Source organism: Engystomops pustulosus, chromosome 6, assembly GCF_040894005.1.
Source record: "Engystomops pustulosus chromosome 6, aEngPut4.maternal, whole genome shotgun sequence".
Classification (NCBI taxonomy): domain Eukaryota; kingdom Metazoa; phylum Chordata; class Amphibia; order Anura; family Leptodactylidae; genus Engystomops; species Engystomops pustulosus.
The window spans coordinates 29,573,478-29,592,111 of record NC_092416.1 but is presented as its reverse complement, the minus strand read 5'-3'; the positions used below and the strand labels follow the sequence as shown (position 1 = coordinate 29,592,111).

At 48.0% G+C, this 18,634-nt stretch overlaps 1 protein-coding gene across 13 annotated transcripts in view; it reads right to left on the bottom strand.

Moving 5' to 3' along the window:
• The window catches only part of RAP1GAP (RAP1 GTPase activating protein), an 86,090-nt gene that overhangs the window by 928 nt on the left and 66,528 nt on the right, over positions 1-18,634 (bottom strand). For 11 of the 13 annotated variants that reach the window (XM_072155374.1, XM_072155370.1, XM_072155367.1 and 8 more), the window contains 20 exons: positions 11,923-11,958; positions 11,663-11,710; positions 10,959-10,997; positions 10,618-10,803; positions 10,262-10,365; positions 9,362-9,440; positions 9,222-9,275; positions 8,487-8,570; positions 8,159-8,259; positions 7,944-8,073; positions 5,708-5,863; positions 5,329-5,400; positions 5,139-5,225; positions 4,925-5,062; positions 4,535-4,666; positions 3,260-3,337; positions 2,635-2,744; positions 2,437-2,550; positions 2,231-2,351; positions 1,994-2,105 (listed from right to left, as the gene is read on the bottom strand). In XM_072155374.1, the coding sequence (XP_072011475.1) occupies positions 1,994-2,105; positions 2,231-2,351; positions 2,437-2,550; positions 2,635-2,744; positions 3,260-3,337; positions 4,535-4,666; positions 4,925-5,062; positions 5,139-5,225; positions 5,329-5,400; positions 5,708-5,863; positions 7,944-8,073; positions 8,159-8,259; positions 8,487-8,570; positions 9,222-9,275; positions 9,362-9,440; positions 10,262-10,365; positions 10,618-10,803; positions 10,959-10,997; positions 11,663-11,710; positions 11,923-11,940 (1,963 nt within the window). In that variant the 5' untranslated portion in view covers positions 11,941-11,958. Of the gene's footprint in view, positions 1-1,993; positions 2,106-2,230; positions 2,352-2,436; positions 2,551-2,634; positions 2,745-3,259; positions 3,338-4,534; positions 4,667-4,924; positions 5,063-5,138; positions 5,226-5,328; positions 5,401-5,707; positions 5,864-7,943; positions 8,074-8,158; positions 8,260-8,486; positions 8,571-9,221; positions 9,276-9,361; positions 9,441-10,261; positions 10,366-10,617; positions 10,804-10,958; positions 10,998-11,662; positions 11,711-11,922; positions 11,959-13,872; positions 13,979-18,634 lie in introns of those variants that run through there. The other 2 variants (XM_072155366.1, XM_072155363.1) reach the window with 2 other exon arrangements.

The following is an 18,634-nucleotide window of genomic DNA, read 5'->3' as shown; positions in this document are numbered from 1 at the left end:
ACTGGCACATTTATGCAGTGACTGGCTACCACTGCCAACCACAGACTCCTCTACACTTGCAGCAATTTTAAAGAGGACCTTTCACCACCTCACATATTGGTAAATACATGGGGGTTGTTTTACAGATTCAGGGGCACTTTGTATTTTTTTTCTAGCCCCCACAGTTGCTGAGATATCAGTCCCAGTATCTGACCATTGTAATGCACTCCACTGTCAGAGAGGAGGTGCTAGTGCAGAAGGTATTTTATGATAAACATTGAGACACTGAGGAAATTATTACAACACATGCCCCCTTCTCTGCTCCAGCACCTCCTCTCTGACAGTGGACAAGATTACAATGGTTAGAGACTGGGATTGATATCTTAGCAACTGTGGGGGCTAGAAAAAAAATTCAAAGTACCCCACAATCTATGTAGGAGTCCCTACATTAGTAGACACTGCTGAGGTGGACACCAAATATCAGAGGTGGTGAGAGGTCCTCTTTAAGCTCTAACCTAACAGACAATTCAATACTGGGGTATTCCTTCCCCCCTGTCTAGAGTAATAGCTGCACATATGTATTTCTTTCAGTTCACATCATCTCTGTTAGGTAATAACTCTTTAATAATTTATTTCAGTTATTGTGAACCAAAACCCATGTCTGGTCTAACACAGTGAAGGTACCAGTCCTTCATGTGCTCTTGATGCTCTTCTCTACACTTTCTATAGATTTCTCATGGCAGCATGTAACTGTGTGTCTCTGCAGTTCTTCACTCTCCCTTATGCATAGCGTATACTGAGCAGGTGTACTGCGCCTGCGCAACGAGACTGTCTTCTCTTCTCTCTCAAAATTCTTTTCTCCTACTACGCATGCTCTGAAAATTAGGAGACAGACGGCGCGAACCGGGAGTAAGTACCCAGTGCGCATGTCTATGAAGGCTGTCTGCGTTTCCTACGTAACCGTCACGTGGTGCTATCACGTGTCATAGCGATGTATGCTGATTGGTCCATTATGTGCTTATAAGGTTACCTAGACATGGATGACGCCACCCCCAGACGAAGGCTCATTTGAGCCGAAACGTACGTCGGGGCAGGAGTCACCCTGGACCTGGGAATCTGCTGCTTGATTATGGGTAAGAAACCCTGTTTACCTTAAAACTTTATTGGGGCAAGTGCAATATGCTGTTATAATAACATTGAAATATCCAAATGGCACAAAAAATACTTGGTATACCTCATCCCTACAAAATTGGTTATGCAGTACCCTTTTCCCTTTAGATCCAATGGTGTTACTCCTTTTTCTGCCTACCACCATCTGTGGCTGCACATTTTTTATTGAAATTAATTTTTTATTTGTCTTTGTATGTCTAACTTAATAAAGTATTGTTGAATTACAATTGGTTTATGTGTTATGTCCTGGGCCCGTCTACTCATTTAGGTAGACAAAATAGGTTCATATACTCTCCCTTATCCATAGACATCTACACAGCTGTAAACTGATCCATCCGTGAGCTGGATGTCCATCCATAGAGACGAATCAAGTAAAGTTTTGAAAGCCAATGAACAGTACAGACCCTTCAATCCTCTGTACAGTAGACTGCCATTCTATGGTGCACAGACATATCGGGGCACATTTACTAAGGGTCCGCTGAACGCATTTCCATCGGTTATCCCGAATTTTTCAGATTTACACAGAGGTTTTTTGTGCACGCGATCAAATTTTGTCACATAGGTCCCGGCTTTCATGCGACACAAATTGGGGGGCATGGCTGTCGGACAACCCAACTGATCCTGACAAACCGCGGAATTAAAAATTTTAATTGTGTCGCAAGACATGCACTCACATACACCGGGAAGAATAAGGTGAACTCCGGCGGACCTCAGAGGGGAAGCAAGACATGACGGAAATCGGACGCACGATCTTAGTGAATCGAGGCAGCTGGGAATCCACATGAGACAACGCACCTCGGGGATCGCGACTGGACTGGTAAGTAAATTCTAGATCATGAATTACCTGATGTGCTTCCTCCGCTGGCAGTGCTCACGCTGCTTGCGCTATCCTCCAGCCACGTGCTATATATGAAGGAGTCTCGCTTCTGAGGAGTGCCTGAGGACGAGACGCTGTCCTGAAAAGAAATGACACTTGAGTGTGAATCCTGGATTTAGTGCCACAGGAACGCAGCATAAGAATCTCACTACTCTACAACTCAATACATAGATCATATTGGATCAGGGTCTAGTTGGTTCTTACCATCCCAGTGTCCTCCTCATCCAATAGTTCGTTCTCCTCCACTACGCTGGCGAAGCTACTGGCGCTGGACGATGACCGAGAGAAATCTCTTTGGGCTTCTGGTCTAGAACCTGAATCCATCCTGTAAAGTAGTGATAAGTAGCGGATGGACTCCCTTCGAGGGGCTTGTTATAACTATAGGATGCCAACCTACACTTTGCACTTACCTGTTCTTTGTTGTGGGCATCTCCGGAGAGCTGTGATTGGATGAGTTCTCAGATTTCGGCTCCTGAGACGAGGTGCCACTGTCTGGGGTCTTCAGGGGGCCTGTAGGACTTTCTCTATAAAATATTTCAGACAAAATTTGGAGTAATAACATAAAGTAGCACCCTACCCACATGAATATTGCCTAAGTCAGAACTTACCTCTTTTCCTGGACCTCCTGAATGTTCTCGATACCAATGGCACTGCTCCTGCGGGAGCTGAACGGACCCGACTTCTTTCTAGTTGGACTTTTTCCGGGGACGATTAGAGACTGGAAGAGATTTGATTCTGTTTAATGTGGGGCCACATTACAAAATGCAACTACTCTGCTAAACATGATCCTACAACGTATCACTAAATACATTTTTTGCTATGCTGACTTAGTCCTACTCACAGCTTAGGGTTTGTTACAATCCTATCCTGTCTGGTCAATTCACTGAAAGCAACAGCACAAGACTCGCTCCTCTCAGTGATGCATTGTAACTAACCCTAAGCTGTGGTCAGGACCTCTATGTAGGCAATAAATGTATCTATTCACTGACAGCAAGCATAGAACCTGCAAATGGTAAGGAATTTAAACAATGCCATTGCCTTTGGTCCGCTGACCCACAGTGGGTCGCACATGGCCAACACCATGCACACCACAAGTTATGATATCACGTCGTGTGACCCTTGCACGCAATGAATGCGGCTCAGTGCAGCGGTCACCTCCAGGAACGGACACTTATAAAGTCAGTACAAATCTGAACCCAGTCATCACCACACATAGCAGGAGAAATAATCCACCTCTTCTATGGTTCCTATGCCTATGGCACTTCCGCGGCGTCCATGCCGACCGGGAGCTCTCCCTGGCACGAGCAATGACTAGTGAGCAGGAGGGAGCGCGGCACAAACACATGGAGGCGATGAAGAAGAGACGTCACGTGGGAAGCAGAGCAAGAACAAAGACGCCAAGAGGAGTAGGAGCAAGAGATGTTCACGTTACACAGGGAGAGGGGAGGGAACAATGGACGGATAATGATGGCGAGAGAGGAAGACAAGAGGGGAGAATAAGTAACAAGACGAGAGAAGCGAAGAAAAAAAAAAGAGAGAGAAAAAGAACAAGTCATGCACAGAATGGACAGATTGTATCAGAAATGGTTAATCACAGAGCACTACCTCCACCCATGGGCTGACTCTAGCAATTCATCCACTTACCAAGGGAGATCGACCCACAGTGGAATTATCTATAAAGGTAACACTCTGACTAAATCTAATGTCTATTAGGGTCCTCAATGTACAAAGAGGGTCCCAAGAGGCTTGGGAAGAGATAGTGGTCCCTTATAAGGTAGAGGTGTCTTTGGAAAGACAGTAGGTTCTAGAGGAGGACTGTGGTTTGGCAAAAAAAAGTCTGATGTGAGAGGTGAGGAAAAAGATTGGTCAGCCGACTCCCTTACCGAAATCAAAATGCACATGACTGATTTAAACACTGTGGCCCACATTTATTAAACCCCCCTGCACCAGTTTTTATCTGACTTTTCATGTTCTTTTCAGTGCAAACTGCTTGCACGTGTATTTATAAAGTGTTTGCCACACATTTGTGTCACATCTGCACTATACCCGACACAAAATTCTCCACTGAAAGAGTTGTTCCGGTGCACAGTCAGACCGGGCACCATATTTATCATGCAAAGTCGCACACCCCATGTTACAGGTGCACCAAAAAAAAGTTGGTACATTCTCGCAGAGCAGTGCAGGGGGCGGCAGATTTATGAAGAACGTGCGCCACAATTCCTGAATCTGGCGCCCCCTGCACACTACACAGGCAAACTGCACATAGTTTTTGTTTAATGTGGGTCCCCTGTCTCCTCTGTAAGCTTCCCAATCTTTAATTAAAAGGACTAAACTCACCTCTCAGCCTAGCACTATACTTAGGGATAATGTCAAACATCTATACATATTTTGCAACCCCTATTGCTTCCCAGCCATCAGTGACAGTCCATAGAGGTCCTGGGGACCCCTGAGAAGGAAACACACCCCGTGCATACACTGCTCGTCACCAGCTCCGGATGGGACACTTACTATTCCTGGTGGCTTTGGAATATCCTGGTTGTTGTGCCCGAAGCTGCCGCTGTGACTGGTGGACACTGTATGTTGCTTCTTATTGCTGAGACCCATAGCGTCCATGGACTGGCTGCGGCTCCTGATTACTCTCTAGAAGAATAAATGATAATGCTACATCTCCTATAACTCAGCCTTGTGTGATAGCAGCTGTACCAGTGGTAGCCAATATTTGCCAGAACAAAAAACTATTCATAAAGTCTGTAATAACTTTGCAAAAAAAGTTGAAGTACTGCTGTATGGTCACTAGGGGTCACTGTTGTCATAGACATATAATAGGGTTTATTACACTCCATCATCCATGACTATCATACTTCTATAAAGAGCCTCCTCTTGTTATGTATATCTCACCTTAAAAGACTCAAAGAAGCCCCCTCCACCACCACCATTCTCCATCTTATCATCATCTCCACCAAGCCCCATCATGGACTGGCTGTTGATGTGCAGTTCCTCGTATAGCGTCTCCAATAAAGCGGCGCGCGTCCTCTCCTGGAGGTGATAGGAGGTAAGACACACAGCAGCCAAGACACAACTTGCAACATTTTTGCAGTGACACAACACTCACCTCCAATTTGGCGAATTTCTCAGCTTTATAACAGGCGTATTCAGCGTTGATCAGTTTAGTTAAAAGGAATTCCTGAAACTCAGTCCCCTGGGTAAAGACAGAATACAGATTTGTAGTATAGTAGGTCACTAGGATAACAGAGAGAATGATGGAACAATGGAATATATTGTAGAATACGGATCCATCCTACCTTGCGGAAAACTGCAGGGTCTGGAAGTGGAGGACCAAAAAAAGGCACGTCATCCCGGGCAGTGACCGAGACCTGAGAGGAGAGATTCGGTTATTATAGCATCAGTCACATGGTCTGCTATAACAAACAGCAAGATGCAAGGACAAGACAACGCTGCAGCTATTGGGAACAATCACCCTCCATCAGTGTTAATAGGGTGCGACATGGGTGAGACCAGAGACCGTCTCCTGTCACTGCTGATCAGCATCACCTCCAGACTCGCTGCAAGGAGCCGAATCCTAAACACAGCGCTCACCCAGGGCATGGAAGTCAGCCCCAGCAAGTAACTGGATCTGATACCTGGCACCAGGCACCTGTGATCCATTTCTCATGTACCTACCTTGTATACAGTGTTGTCGGTGCAGGCATTCTCCACTTGTACCACAATGTAAGCGTGCAGGAAATTGGAGGCGATCATGTCGGGGACAAACGGCGTGTTCTCATCCTGGAAAACTATGGCTACGATGTCATTACCGATGTGACGTTTACGCTGCAACTGAAGAAAATTAGGAAGAAAATATGAGAGTTGGATGGAGAGAAGCAAAGGCGATAGCACCTCCTAGGGTTCTTCACATCCTACCAGGGTCACTACACTACAAACAAATATGAGTAGGTGTGTGTGCACAGCAACAAAAATGGAGAGCTGCTGCCCAGTTATGTGGGTATGTCCCTACGCTGAGCGCTAGGCAGAGGGCCGGGGTCTCTACGCTGAGCGCTAGGCAGAGGGCCGGGGTCTCTACGCTGAGCGCTAGGCAGAGGGCCGGGGTCTCTACGCTGAGCGCTAGGCAGAGGGCCGGGGTCTCTACGCTGAGCGCTAGGCAGAGGGCCGGGGTCTCTACGCTGAGCGCTAGGCAGAGGGCCGGGGTCTCTACGCTGAGCGCTAGGCAGAGGGCCGGGGTCTCTACGCTGAGCGCTAGGCAGAGGGCCGGGGTCTCTACGCTGAGCGCTAGGCAGAGGGCCGGGGTCTCTACGCTGAGCGCTAGGCAGAGGGCCGGGGTCTCTACGCTGAGCGCTAGGCAGAGGGCCGGGGTCTCTACGCTGAGCGCTAGGCAGAGGGCCGGGGTCTCTACGCTGAGCGCTAGGCAGAGGGCCGGGGTCTCTACGCTGAGCGCTAGGCAGAGGGCCGGGGTCTCTACGCTGAGCGCTAGGCAGAGGGCCGGGGTCTCTACGCTGAGCGCTAGGCAGAGGGCCGGGGTCTCTACGCTGAGCGCTAGGCAGAGGGCCGGGGTCTCTACGCTGAGCGCTAGGCAGAGGGCCGGGGTCTCTACGCTGAGCGCTAGGCAGAGGGCCGGGGTCTCTACGCTGAGCGCTAGGCAGAGGGCCGGGGTCTCTACGCTGAGCGCTAGGCAGAGGGCCGGGGTCTCTACGCTGAGCGCTAGGCAGAGGGCCGGGGTCTCTACGCTGAGCGCTAGGCAGAGGGCCGGGGTCTCTACGCTGAGCGCTAGGCAGAGGGCCGGGGTCTCTACGCTGAGCGCTAGGCAGAGGGCCGGGGTCTCTACGCTGAGCGCTAGGCAGAGGGCCGGGGTCTCTACGCTGAGCGCTAGGCAGAGGGCCGGGGTCTCTACGCTGAGCGCTAGGCAGAGGGCCGGGGTCTCTACGCTGAGCGCTAGGCAGAGGGCCGGGGTCTCTACGCTGAGCGCTAGGCAGAGGGCCGGGGTCTCTACGCTGAGCGCTAGGCAGAGGGCCGGGGTCTCTACGCTGAGCGCTAGGCAGAGGGCCGGGGTCTCTACGCTGAGCGCTAGGCAGAGGGCCGGGGTCTCTACGCTGAGCGCTAGGCAGAGGGCCGGGGTCTCTACGCTGAGCGCTAGGCAGAGGGCCGGGGTCTCTACGCTGAGCGCTAGGCAGAGGGCCGGGGTCTCTACGCTGAGCGCTAGGCAGAGGGCCGGGGTCTCTACGCTGAGCGCTAGGCAGAGGGCCGGGGTCTCTACGCTGAGCGCTAGGCAGAGGGCCGGGGTCTCTACGCTGAGCGCTAGGCAGAGGGCCGGGGTCTCTACGCTGAGCGCTAGGCAGAGGGCCGGGGTCTCTACGCTGAGCGCTAGGCAGAGGGCCGGGGTCTCTACGCTGAGCGCTAGGCAGAGGGCCGGGGTCTCTACGCTGAGCGCTAGGCAGAGGGCTGGGGTCTCTACGCTGAGCGCTAGGCAGAGGGCTGGGGTCTCTACGCTGAGCGCTAGGCAGAGGGCTGGGGTCTCTACGCTGAGCGCTAGGCAGAGGGCTGGGGTCTCTACGCTGAGCGCTAGGCAGAGGGCTGGGGTCTCTACGCTGAGCGCTAGGCAGAGGGCTGGGGTCTCCATACTAGCAGTAAAAGGTTCTGTTTTGTTTGTTCAGTGGTTTCCTATGTGCACTGCATTTGCAGAATATCTCTTATTAGTTTACCATTACTGAAAAAGCAGTTACCAATCCCTCAAAATTGCCAGAAAAAAGAAAAGTATCAAAATATAAATCTGCCATCTGTTCCTGGGAAGGCTTGGTGACCACCATTACAGCTTCCATCAGTCTCTTCACATTATTTTCTGACAGTATTCTGCCATCGCTCTCCATTCTCAGGATTAGTCAGCACGTAGCTTGGTGGGTATTACCTGCTGGGCATCGCCCTCTGTGTATGGCAGCTTGGTGGAAACATGGAACATGATTTCTTTGCCTCGAAAGTTGCAGTAAACGGATTCTGTCCCTGTCTGCCCATGGGCTACATCCAAACCTCCGCGAAATCTGTAGAATTCAATGGTATGGTTACCACTGGGTCAGCCTATAGGACCAGCAGTGACCACCCACCCCCCAAAAGACCCAAACTCACCCCTTAAAATCCTGTAGGAGAACCCGCTCACCCAGAAGCTCCAGGAACTCCACAAAGGCCGGACTCTCCTCTAAGGTGCTGAATAATTCTTCTTCTGTGGTCTAAAAATGAAGACAATGGGGTGTTAGTAAGATCCCACAACCCCTAGAGATGCTCATGAAAGAGATTGTACCCCACCCAATTCACACCCCAAAAGGGTCATTTATAGATTGTAAGTTCTTGTGATTTATCCTGTATTAATTATTACTATGCATCACGCTGATATTGCGTCATGTACAGCACTACAGCAGTAAATGGCGCTATGTGAATAATAATAGCGGTTACTGACCTGCCCGTTTTTTTGGTAGACGACCCCAAATTTAAAGTTATTGCTGATGACATGTTCATCGAAGGTGACGATGAGACGTGAGGCCTGGAAAGATAATAGGTCACCATTATGGGAGACGAGTCATTGTTAAAGTCATTGCTGTTAGAGGAAGTTATTGGGGCACATTTACTAAGGGTCCGTCGGACGCATTTTGTCAGGTTTCCCGAATATTTACGATTTGCCCTGAATTTCCCCCGGGTTTTTGGCGCACGTGATCTGATTGTGTCGCATCGGCGCCGGCTTGCATGCGACACAAATCGTTGGTGTGGCCATCGGACAATCAGACTGATTCGGACAAACCGCGGAATTTAACTTTCAAAATTGTGTCGCAAGATCAGCACTTACATGCACCGGGAAGAAGAAGGTGAACTCCGGCGGATCTCAGCGGGGAAGCGACACATGCAGGACTAGGACGCACGATCTTAGTGAATCGCGGCATCTCCAAATCCTCGTCGATCATTTTGGATCGGGACTGGTAAGTAAATGTGCCCCATTGTCTTACTAAAAGGTCATCACCGTTTTACAGATATACTGTATCGGCAATCGCAAAGATCACATGACTTGTAAGAGATGACGCAGGACTCGGGCCGTAATGAATACACACACATTACGGGGAGAGGCCGGTGTCCTGTGTCACACCGCGGATCACATGTGACATTACTGCGCTCAGCCGCAGCTCATGTTACCACCACTCACCTTTGGGTAGAGGACGGGATGAAATCGATCCACATTCACATCTTCACACACCAGCTGGAAAACAAGGACACATTAGCATAGCAACTAGTGATGAGAAAAAAAACTATGAACTACAGCCATATAGGAGATACTGCTCTTACCTTGGCCATTTGGACAACATTTGGGAACTCGGTGAGACAAGAAATAGGGATCACATCGTGGTACGTTTGGTTCTTTGTCCTGAAATAAAATGGAAATAAATAGTCGGTTCCAAAAGGACGCAAATCCAACAATAGCGTCACACATGTATAGTCACTGCCCTCCCCAATCAATCAGAAGCCCATTACAGCTGCAGTGCACATCTTCCTTTCTGCTTACTCTTAGCATTACAATGTAATTGTGTTATAACTTACCTTGCATCAAGACAGAGTCCTCTATGTAGTCCCAGGGGCTGGGCTTTGGTTTGGATGCATTTAAAAAAACAACATGTGACTTGTCTGTGCTGCAGATTGCTCAGCTCTCAGCCCCCACCTTTGTGCTCCAGTACATCTCCTCCCTCCTACTCCATCACAGAGCTCACAGCCTGGTGAGCTGACACAAGTGGGGGGAGGGAGTAGCTGCACAGGAGCACGGTGGTGGGAGCTGAGAGCTGAGCGGTCTGCAGCACAGACAAGTCACATGTTGTTTTTTTTAAATGCAACCAAGCCAAAGCCCAACCCCTGGGACTACACAAAGGATTTTGTCTTGGTGCAAGGTAAGTTATAACACACAATTATTTAGTAACGCAAATGCTTAGAGAGGGCAGAAAGGCAGATGTGCACTGCAGCTGTAATGGACTTCTGTAACCTGTCTTTAGTGAAAATGAGGTCCCTGGTGACAGGTTCCAATGTCCTCTTCCATCCTGAGCACCTTGGTGCATGAACAAAAATCTAGAACTGCAGTAAAAACTAAAAAACAGGTAGAGCTTATGCTCCTAAATTGAAATCTATGGAAAGCTGTGACCAAGATAATGGCAGTCCAGGGAATGAGGCTGCTGTGTGGGTACAGGGTGTAAACCTCACCGCAGTAGTAGGCGGAGATGCTCCTGGTCTCCAATGACATCATATTTCAGTGAGAAAACCAGATGACCGAGAGCAGCGTCCACTGAGTAATAGTTAAAGTGTTCCTGGAATATAAGGACAATGATGTCGAGTGAATGTCTATACATCACTTGTATATATTAGGGGGTCACTGTGTCTGTATATACCATGGGCATGGTATATAGTGGGGGCTTGGAGTCTATACACAGTAGGAAATGCATCTGTATATACAGAGATGAGGGGATGTCAGAGTATGTGTTTACCAGGGAAAGTACCCCTGTATACAGTGTGAAGGCATATAACAGAGGTCAGTACACCCTTTGCTGATGTGGACTTACCTTTCCCAGGAAGTGTTTCCGATACAGCCGCGCCGTGTGGTTACTCTCCAGCTTCACTTTTGTACTTGGTGATTGGTTGTTCTCAGGGTCGGGAAGCTGTGATAGGTCGTGGTTGGTTCCTTCAATCCAATATCCCCCAAACTGAGGCAGAAGAATTAGGGGGAACGGACCTTCCCTTCCCAGAACCTGCAGGACAGAGAACACAGTCCAGGTCCTAGGATGGGATCCACAGATTTCTGGGGGTGCAGATGCAGTTCCCCTCTACTATCCAGTATGGACAGACAACAAGACCAATTGGTAATGACTCAAGTCTAGAGGCCTTGACGCATATTGGCTCTTACCTCATGGACGCTGGGATACGGGATATAATCCTCTTCTGTCTGCAATAAGTAATGACATTGTTATAGCCGGTTATCTCCTCGTAATATCAGAGTAAGAGTAAGAAGAGGAGTGGAGCAGAGCATCTAATCACAGCATGTATTATACTCCAGTCACATTCAGAGCTGCAGTCACACCAGGTCTTACACTCCAGTCACATTCAGAGCTGCAGTCACATCAGGTCTTACACTCCAGTCACATTCAGAGCTGCAGTCACATCAGGTCGTACACTCCAGTCACATTCAGAGCTGCAGTCACATCAGGTCTTACACTCCAGTCACATTCAGAGCTGCAGTCACATCAGGTCTTACACTCCACTCACATTCAGAGCTGCAGTCACATCAGGTCTTACACTCCAGTCACATTCAGAGCTGCAGTCACATCAGGTCTTACACTCCAGTCACATTCAGGCTGCAGTCACATCAGGTCTTACACTCCAGTCACATTCAGAGCTGCAGTCACATCAGGTCTTACACTCCAGTCACATTCAGAGCTGCAGTCACATCAGGTCTTACACTCCAGTCACATTCAGAGCTGCAGTCACATCAGGTCTTACACTCCAGTCACATCCAGAGCAGCAGACACATCATATATTGTATTGTAATCCATTGTAGGATGCAGCAGAGCCGGGTTAGTGTGGATAGTATGAGGCATTTGGTGATTTTACCTTGAGGGGTGGGGGGAGTGAGTATCTCTGTTCGTCCATTCTGCAGCCCTGGAAGACAAAGCAAACGGCTGAGCAGAAGTCGCTGCATATAAAGAATCATAAATCTGCTCTGAGCTAGTCCTGCATACAGCTGAGGGTATGTTATAATGTATTGGTGCAGAGGAGAACTTAGAGTATAAACTCACACACAGTAACAAACCCTCAGCTGCGAGATTAGTGGAAATATAAGGTTTCGTCAATGTTTACGGTCTGGACCTTACCTGCATCTTCTCAATCATCTCAAACAAGTCCGAGTTCTACAAGAGAAAAAAATTATGTATAATTATCAGTAATAAATATAAACAGTGGAAAATTACACAAAACCAAACCCTCAGCAAGACAAAGGTATCCCAAAACTTCCTAGGAGTGGAGCAATGTATACACCTGTACCATGACAAGTATCCGCCACAATAGGAGCCATCTCTCCCAATGAGGTGCTTGGTGCCTCGCGCCTCACAGATGTTACTGATGGGGCCGATGAATATGGAGACCATACTGAGCGTCGGAGACTGACAGGCAGCGTGATGCACATTAATATGTGTTCCGGTTATTAGAAATGCGTCCCCCCCACCCCTGCACCAGGATTAAATGATTATACGGAGCAGCTGCAGCCGGAATAAGACATCTCTTCTGATAATGAGCAGAGCACAGAGATTTCCATATGGAAATGTGAATTAGACGTGCGCCACTTCTGATATGACAGACGCCACTGGCAGCAATCACGGCGCCCGCAACGCACGACACGGGGAATATGTCACCTCATGTCAGGCGGCGATATAGGTCACATGGTGGGGTCCCTCAGGCGGATAACATTTTTATGTATATAGGCGGCCATCAACACGGAGTGCAACACATCACAAGACGCTTTATGAGACCTCTGTTTGCTGTCAGTGACTGGTAATACTGGTATTAACATTTAGACGGCTGCTCCTTCCTACTGAGGGTTTGTTACAATGTATCAGGGCTTATAAGAACAACATACACACTGATAGAGCATTGAAAGAGAGAAATGTCGGATTGCTACAAAACCCAGACATTAGGTAGATGGGTGAATGATGACAGACGTGATCTCATAGTGCCATTTGAGGCCATAAAGCGCCACTTCCAACTAAAGAGGCTCCCGAGGGCAACTTCTGGGTAGAGATCCTCTAGGTGAGAAATTGTCCGCTGCTGGATGTGCCTCTATTTGGCATTTAAAGCCATTTATTGACTATTGAGCACTTATGGGGTCAGCTAGCGTCAACATCTTTAGGCAAATGCTGCCCAGGATAGCGTACAGAACCTGGATCCATATGTCCTCTTGTATCCAGCCTAGGAGAACCAACAGGGCCCAAGATTGTAAACTTATCCTTTGTGTATGGTAAAGCACATAGACTCATCATCATATGCGCATACAGTGAGCAGAGGTCTATACCGACAGCTGGAAGTCACACTGATCCGTACATGTCCAGCAACTTACATCCACGGAAGAGAAAAGTTACAGCTACAATCATCATTTCCGGACACCATCACCCCCTCATCTGCTCTTATACTGGCGTCCGTTCACTCACCTCCTGCTCCTGGTCCAGATAATCGCATCCAGCACCCGCCCTTGTATCTGGATCCCCCTCACCTCTTCCCTTCTTTTAGACAAGGGACTGTCACCTCTCAGTCCTTCCCTGCTCTTATACTGGGGACTGTCACCCGTCACTTGCTCTTATATCCAGTTCCCCTCACCCATTTCCTTCTCTTAAACAAGGAACTGTCATCCCTCACCTGCTCTTATATCTGGATCCCCTCACCCATTCCCTTCTTTTCTACTAGGGTCAGTCACCCCTCACCTGCTCTTATATCTGGATCCCCTCACCCATTCCCTTCTTTTCTACTAGGGTCAGTCACCCCTCACCTGCTCTTATATCCGGATCCCCTCACCCATTCCCTTCTTTTCTACTAGGGTCAGTCACCCCTCACCTGCTCTTACATATCGATCCTCTCACCCATTTCATGCTCTTATACCAGGGACGGTCACCCCTCACCTGTTCTTATATCTGGATCCCCTCACCCATTCCCTGCTCTTATACCAGGGTCGGTCACCCCTCACCTGTTCTTATATCTGGATCCCCTCACCCATTCCCTGCTCTTATACCAGGGCCGGTCACCCCTCACCTGTTCTTATATCTGGATCCCCTCACCTGTAGGATGCCAGTGCTGATCCTGTGACCCTGCAGTCTTCCCATCCTGTGTCTGTTCATCCTGCGGCTGGCTCCTGGATGTTGGGTCACCACTGGCCGGCTCGCTGTCTGCGCTACATGTGATATACAGGTGCTGCAGGTATAATTAGCCTCCAGTGATGTCAGATCATAAATCTGGGCTGGTCCAGCTGGAAATTGGTGGCTGGTGTTATCAGGGGACAGTGCGTCCCGACAATCCAGCACTGGGTGTGTAACACGGAGGACACGAGCGCGGCCTAATCCAGGATCCAGGACACAACAATCTATGTAGTCATTGCTGGAAGCCGGAGGTGCACATCTCCCCCCCAGGCAGGAAACTTCTGTATGACCAGAGGAAGGGGCGCAAGTTACATAATGCACCAATTGTGACCATATTGGTACAAGGTGTGAGATGGGTGCTCAAAAAACAAATAAAAGAGCTACTGTTTCCCATCTGGGACTAAGCAAATATTTGGGGACATAATAACATATCTGCAGCTCAGAATGTGACTAGATTATAGGACATTAGTGACATTAGTCTAACCGCAGCTCCTAATAAGACAAGAGTATAAGACACAATATGACTGCTGGACTGAGGCTGCAGCTCTGGTGGGGTTGGAGTATAAGATGTGATCTAACTACAGGAATGTGTCTGCAGCTCTGGATGCGACTGGAGTAGAAGATGTGCTATAACCACATGATTGTGGCTGCAACTGTGAAAGTGACTGACAAAGTACTAACTAACCACAGAATTGTAACTGCAGCTTTGGATGCGACTAAGGGTACACAATGTGCTATAACTGAAGGACTGTGACTGCAGCTCTGAGTGCGGTTGTAATATAGGACTGAGACTGTAGTCTGTAAGTGACTGACATAAAAATACTAACACTCACAGAATTGTTACTGCAGCTCTGGATGCAACTGGAGTACAAGATGTGATATAAATGTAGGATTCTCACTGCAGCTCTGGGTGCGATTGGAGTATAAGACACAGTATAACTTCAGGATTATGATGACCGCTCTGTATGCGTCAGATATAAAAGTACTAACATAACCACAGTATTGTAATTGCAGCTCTGGTTGTGAGTGGAGTAGAAAGATCTGATTTAACTGCAGAATTGTGACTGCAGCTCTGGATGCAACTGGAGAATAAGATGAAATTTAACTGTAGCACTGCGACTGCAACTCTGGATTCTGGACTGCAGCTCTGATTGTGAATAGTGGAAAATACGCAACTTTTTCTCCTTGAAGGACTACATATGAGAGCGGCTGCTGACGCCAGGAGTGTTAGATGTTCTTCAGCTCCATGATAAATCCGCCAGTGTTTTTGCCTCAAGTGTTTACCCTGTGGAATTAGCGCCAGGAAACAAAATCCTGCCAAGAAAAACACCAGGCACAACTCTACACCGTGTCTGCGACAGGTCAGGCGAAAGTTCTCCAAGGCTGGAAGCCACGAAGACAAGACGAGGGGACAAACGCTGAGACCTGAAGTACAGAGTCGTGGGATGAGGATGTTCAGACCATATAAGACCCTTCACTCCTGAAATACTCTGCATCCTGTGGGGTCACTCCGGGATCTGAAAATTTTCCTCTACATAATTCCTATCCTTCTGTCGGGCAGGAATGTGGTGATGTTGAAGTCGGGCAGGTTGAGCGACATTGTGATAAAATAATTAATGTGTAACGTGTAATAATCTCCCATTAGCTTGATATAACATGTGGACTGGCGGCACCAGTTATACCAGCTGTCATACTAGTGCCCTAGATGTTACATAAACACACATATATATATATTATATATGTCACCACCTTGACACAGGTTAAGGCAGCACAAGCCGATCAGTGATAAAGACCCCAACCCATCCCCAGAATGGACTCCCCGCAATCCAGAGAATAGGGATCCTACAGAATGGGTGCTGCGGCAGGTACAGCATAGTATAGGAGTGTCGGCTCATAGCGAATAGGAATGCTACAAATTCCCGACGCTGTGCTCAGCAATTTTTGAACCTTTCATACAAGTGCATGGAGCAGCATGACACATGCTCTACACCAGAGCCAGCACCTTCTTCCATGACACCCTGGTCCAGTTCAATTGCCCAAAGTAGGCACTTCTGGCAATGCACTTGTGCACTCGGACCCCGCTGCCCAAAACAGATGCAATGAACCTATGTCAGTGATGGGGAACCTTTTAGACGCCAAGTGCTTAAACTACAACCAAAACCCACATATTTTTCGCAAAGTGCCGATGCGACAATTTAAGCAGTAACTTATTACTCCTTACTCTGTCACATGTTTAAATTGTATAGGCACCTGAGGACACCAATACAGTAGAAAGAAGGAGTACAAGTTTTGATTATCATTGTAGATTCCTTCTAGGGTCCTGGGCTGCCTGGGACTGCAAGAGGCCTTGAGTCCTGTCTGGCAGAGTCTGCGGTGGGGTGATAGCACGGGTGCCCATAGAGAGGGCTCCGAGTGCCACCTCTGGCACCCGTGCCATAGGTTCGCCACCACTGTCCTATGTGATCAGACACCTTTCTATTACAGACACAAGGGACTTTATGAGTAATTTGTGCGATGGCGGTTCTTCTTCGGCATCGGACCGGATGGTGTAATCTTCACTTGTGTATCAGTAAGCCTCGGGAACCCAGTTCCTGTCACCAGATCACCAGTTTCCCTTCTACTTTGGAAGCTACTAACTACAGTAACATCCCATATAACCTGCGGTTTTGGGGATGCTCTGAACCCATTTGTCACCATCACAATATGACCCATGCCGCGATCGCTCAGATCTCTACTATAGGCCAATAAACTTTGGTGTTAATGTGAATAATCAATACAAATCACTGACGGGACGCGGGGCAAATACCTCATCACGTGCCCTGACCCTGACTGTCCACAAGTGTCATAGTCACAGGATAATCCATTTTATTTACTTCATGGTCAATGGTTACGGTAAGTTACGCTATTTTAGGGTTATAATAAGCTTCACCTGTGCTGCCTGCAGGGCAGGAGTGATTTGTGGTAAATAGCGCCATAAGAACTGAATGGTCCGAATATACCGTGAATGTGTGTAACACCCCGTAACAAGGAGGACACCAGGTATAAGTGTATACGGCCTGCAGCTACATGACCTGCAAAATCCAAGTGACATCGCCGTAACGTGTGAGGACGAGGTGACGTTTCCATTGATACCACTTTGGGAAGTGTACGGCCTTTTGATAACTTTTTATTCACGTTTTTATCAGTGGCGATTTAGACATTTAGATGTTATTTTATGTAATGGAATTAACTTTGGGAATACATGTATTATATGTCAATACATCGGGTATTTTGGAAAGCGCCGACACCTAACATGTTTATTGGTTTATTGTAATTTCCGATTTATTTTTAGTCTGATTACTTAGACCATGCAATACAACAGATATTATACTCCATATAACAGAGGGACAGTGTATAATGTACATACATATAATAGAAATAATATGTGTATAATACAGGGACAGACAGAGAGACTGTGAGTGTAATAGTCTTGGGTGAGGCTTACTAAAACTTTTTGGCGCTCACCATACTTAAAGGGGTTTTCCCATGAAAGAAAATTCTCAAATTTCAACCCCTTAGTGATGTTAACACAATAAAGATCATTTTTAACCCCTTACTTTACAGTATTATTGCAGTTTTAGCTCCTATCACTCAGTGATGGTCAGTGTAAAATTCGAGGGTGTGGGTGGGGCCTCTCTAAGCAGGCCGGTTGGAATTATATTTGTGAAATGCTGCATATTTGTTAATACAGTGAATTAATGTAAGAGAATGGGGGTCATTTACTAAGGGCCCGATTCGCGGTTTCCCGACGTGTTACCCAAATTTTTCCGATTCGCGCAGATTTCCCCCGGGATTTTGGCGCACGCGATCGGATTGTGGCGCATCGACACTGGCATGCATGTAACGGAAATCGGGCGACGTGGCCAAACAAAAACCCGACGGATTCGGAAAAACTGACGCATTTTAAAAAAAGAAAGTGTAGCGAGACTCGCGCTTACCTGCACCCAGGAATAGGCCGATGAACTTGAGTGCATTTCAGTGGGCCTCGGGGAACTTCAGCGCAGCAGCGCCACCTGGTGGAAGTCGGAGGAACTACCTTAGTGAATCCCGGCCGGACCCGAATCCACCGCAGAGAACGCGCCGCTGGATCGCGAATGGGCCGGGTAAGTAAATCTGCCCCATTGTGTTATTTTGTTATCCTGAGCACATAGAAGAAACTTGTCTTCATGGGAATATCCCTTTTAATTCATAATCACCAGGATGCACAGCAATATCTGATGCAATGTCAATGACCCTGAATTCTTCAATAAGTTTCAGCCACACAAAAAATAAGACGCTACCAAGATGCTCAGAGACCAAATGTAGCAGGGTGCCCAGGGACCTATGGTCCTGCACGACAGCAAACATCACAGTACAGAACCAAAGACTTACCCAAGTCCAATAGAACCCAACACCTGCAATTCACAGAGAATATCCCACCACATCAGGACAGCAGGTCACATCTACTACATGATCAGTACTCAAAGTTATCACTTTGTTATCTGTGGTGTTACATAGGACTGCAGGACACATCTACTACATGATCTGTACTCAGAGAGATATCACTGTGTTATCTGTGGTGTTACATAGGACTGCAGGACACATCTACTACATGATCTGTACTCAGAGAGTTATCACTGTGTTATCTGTGGTGTTACATAGGACT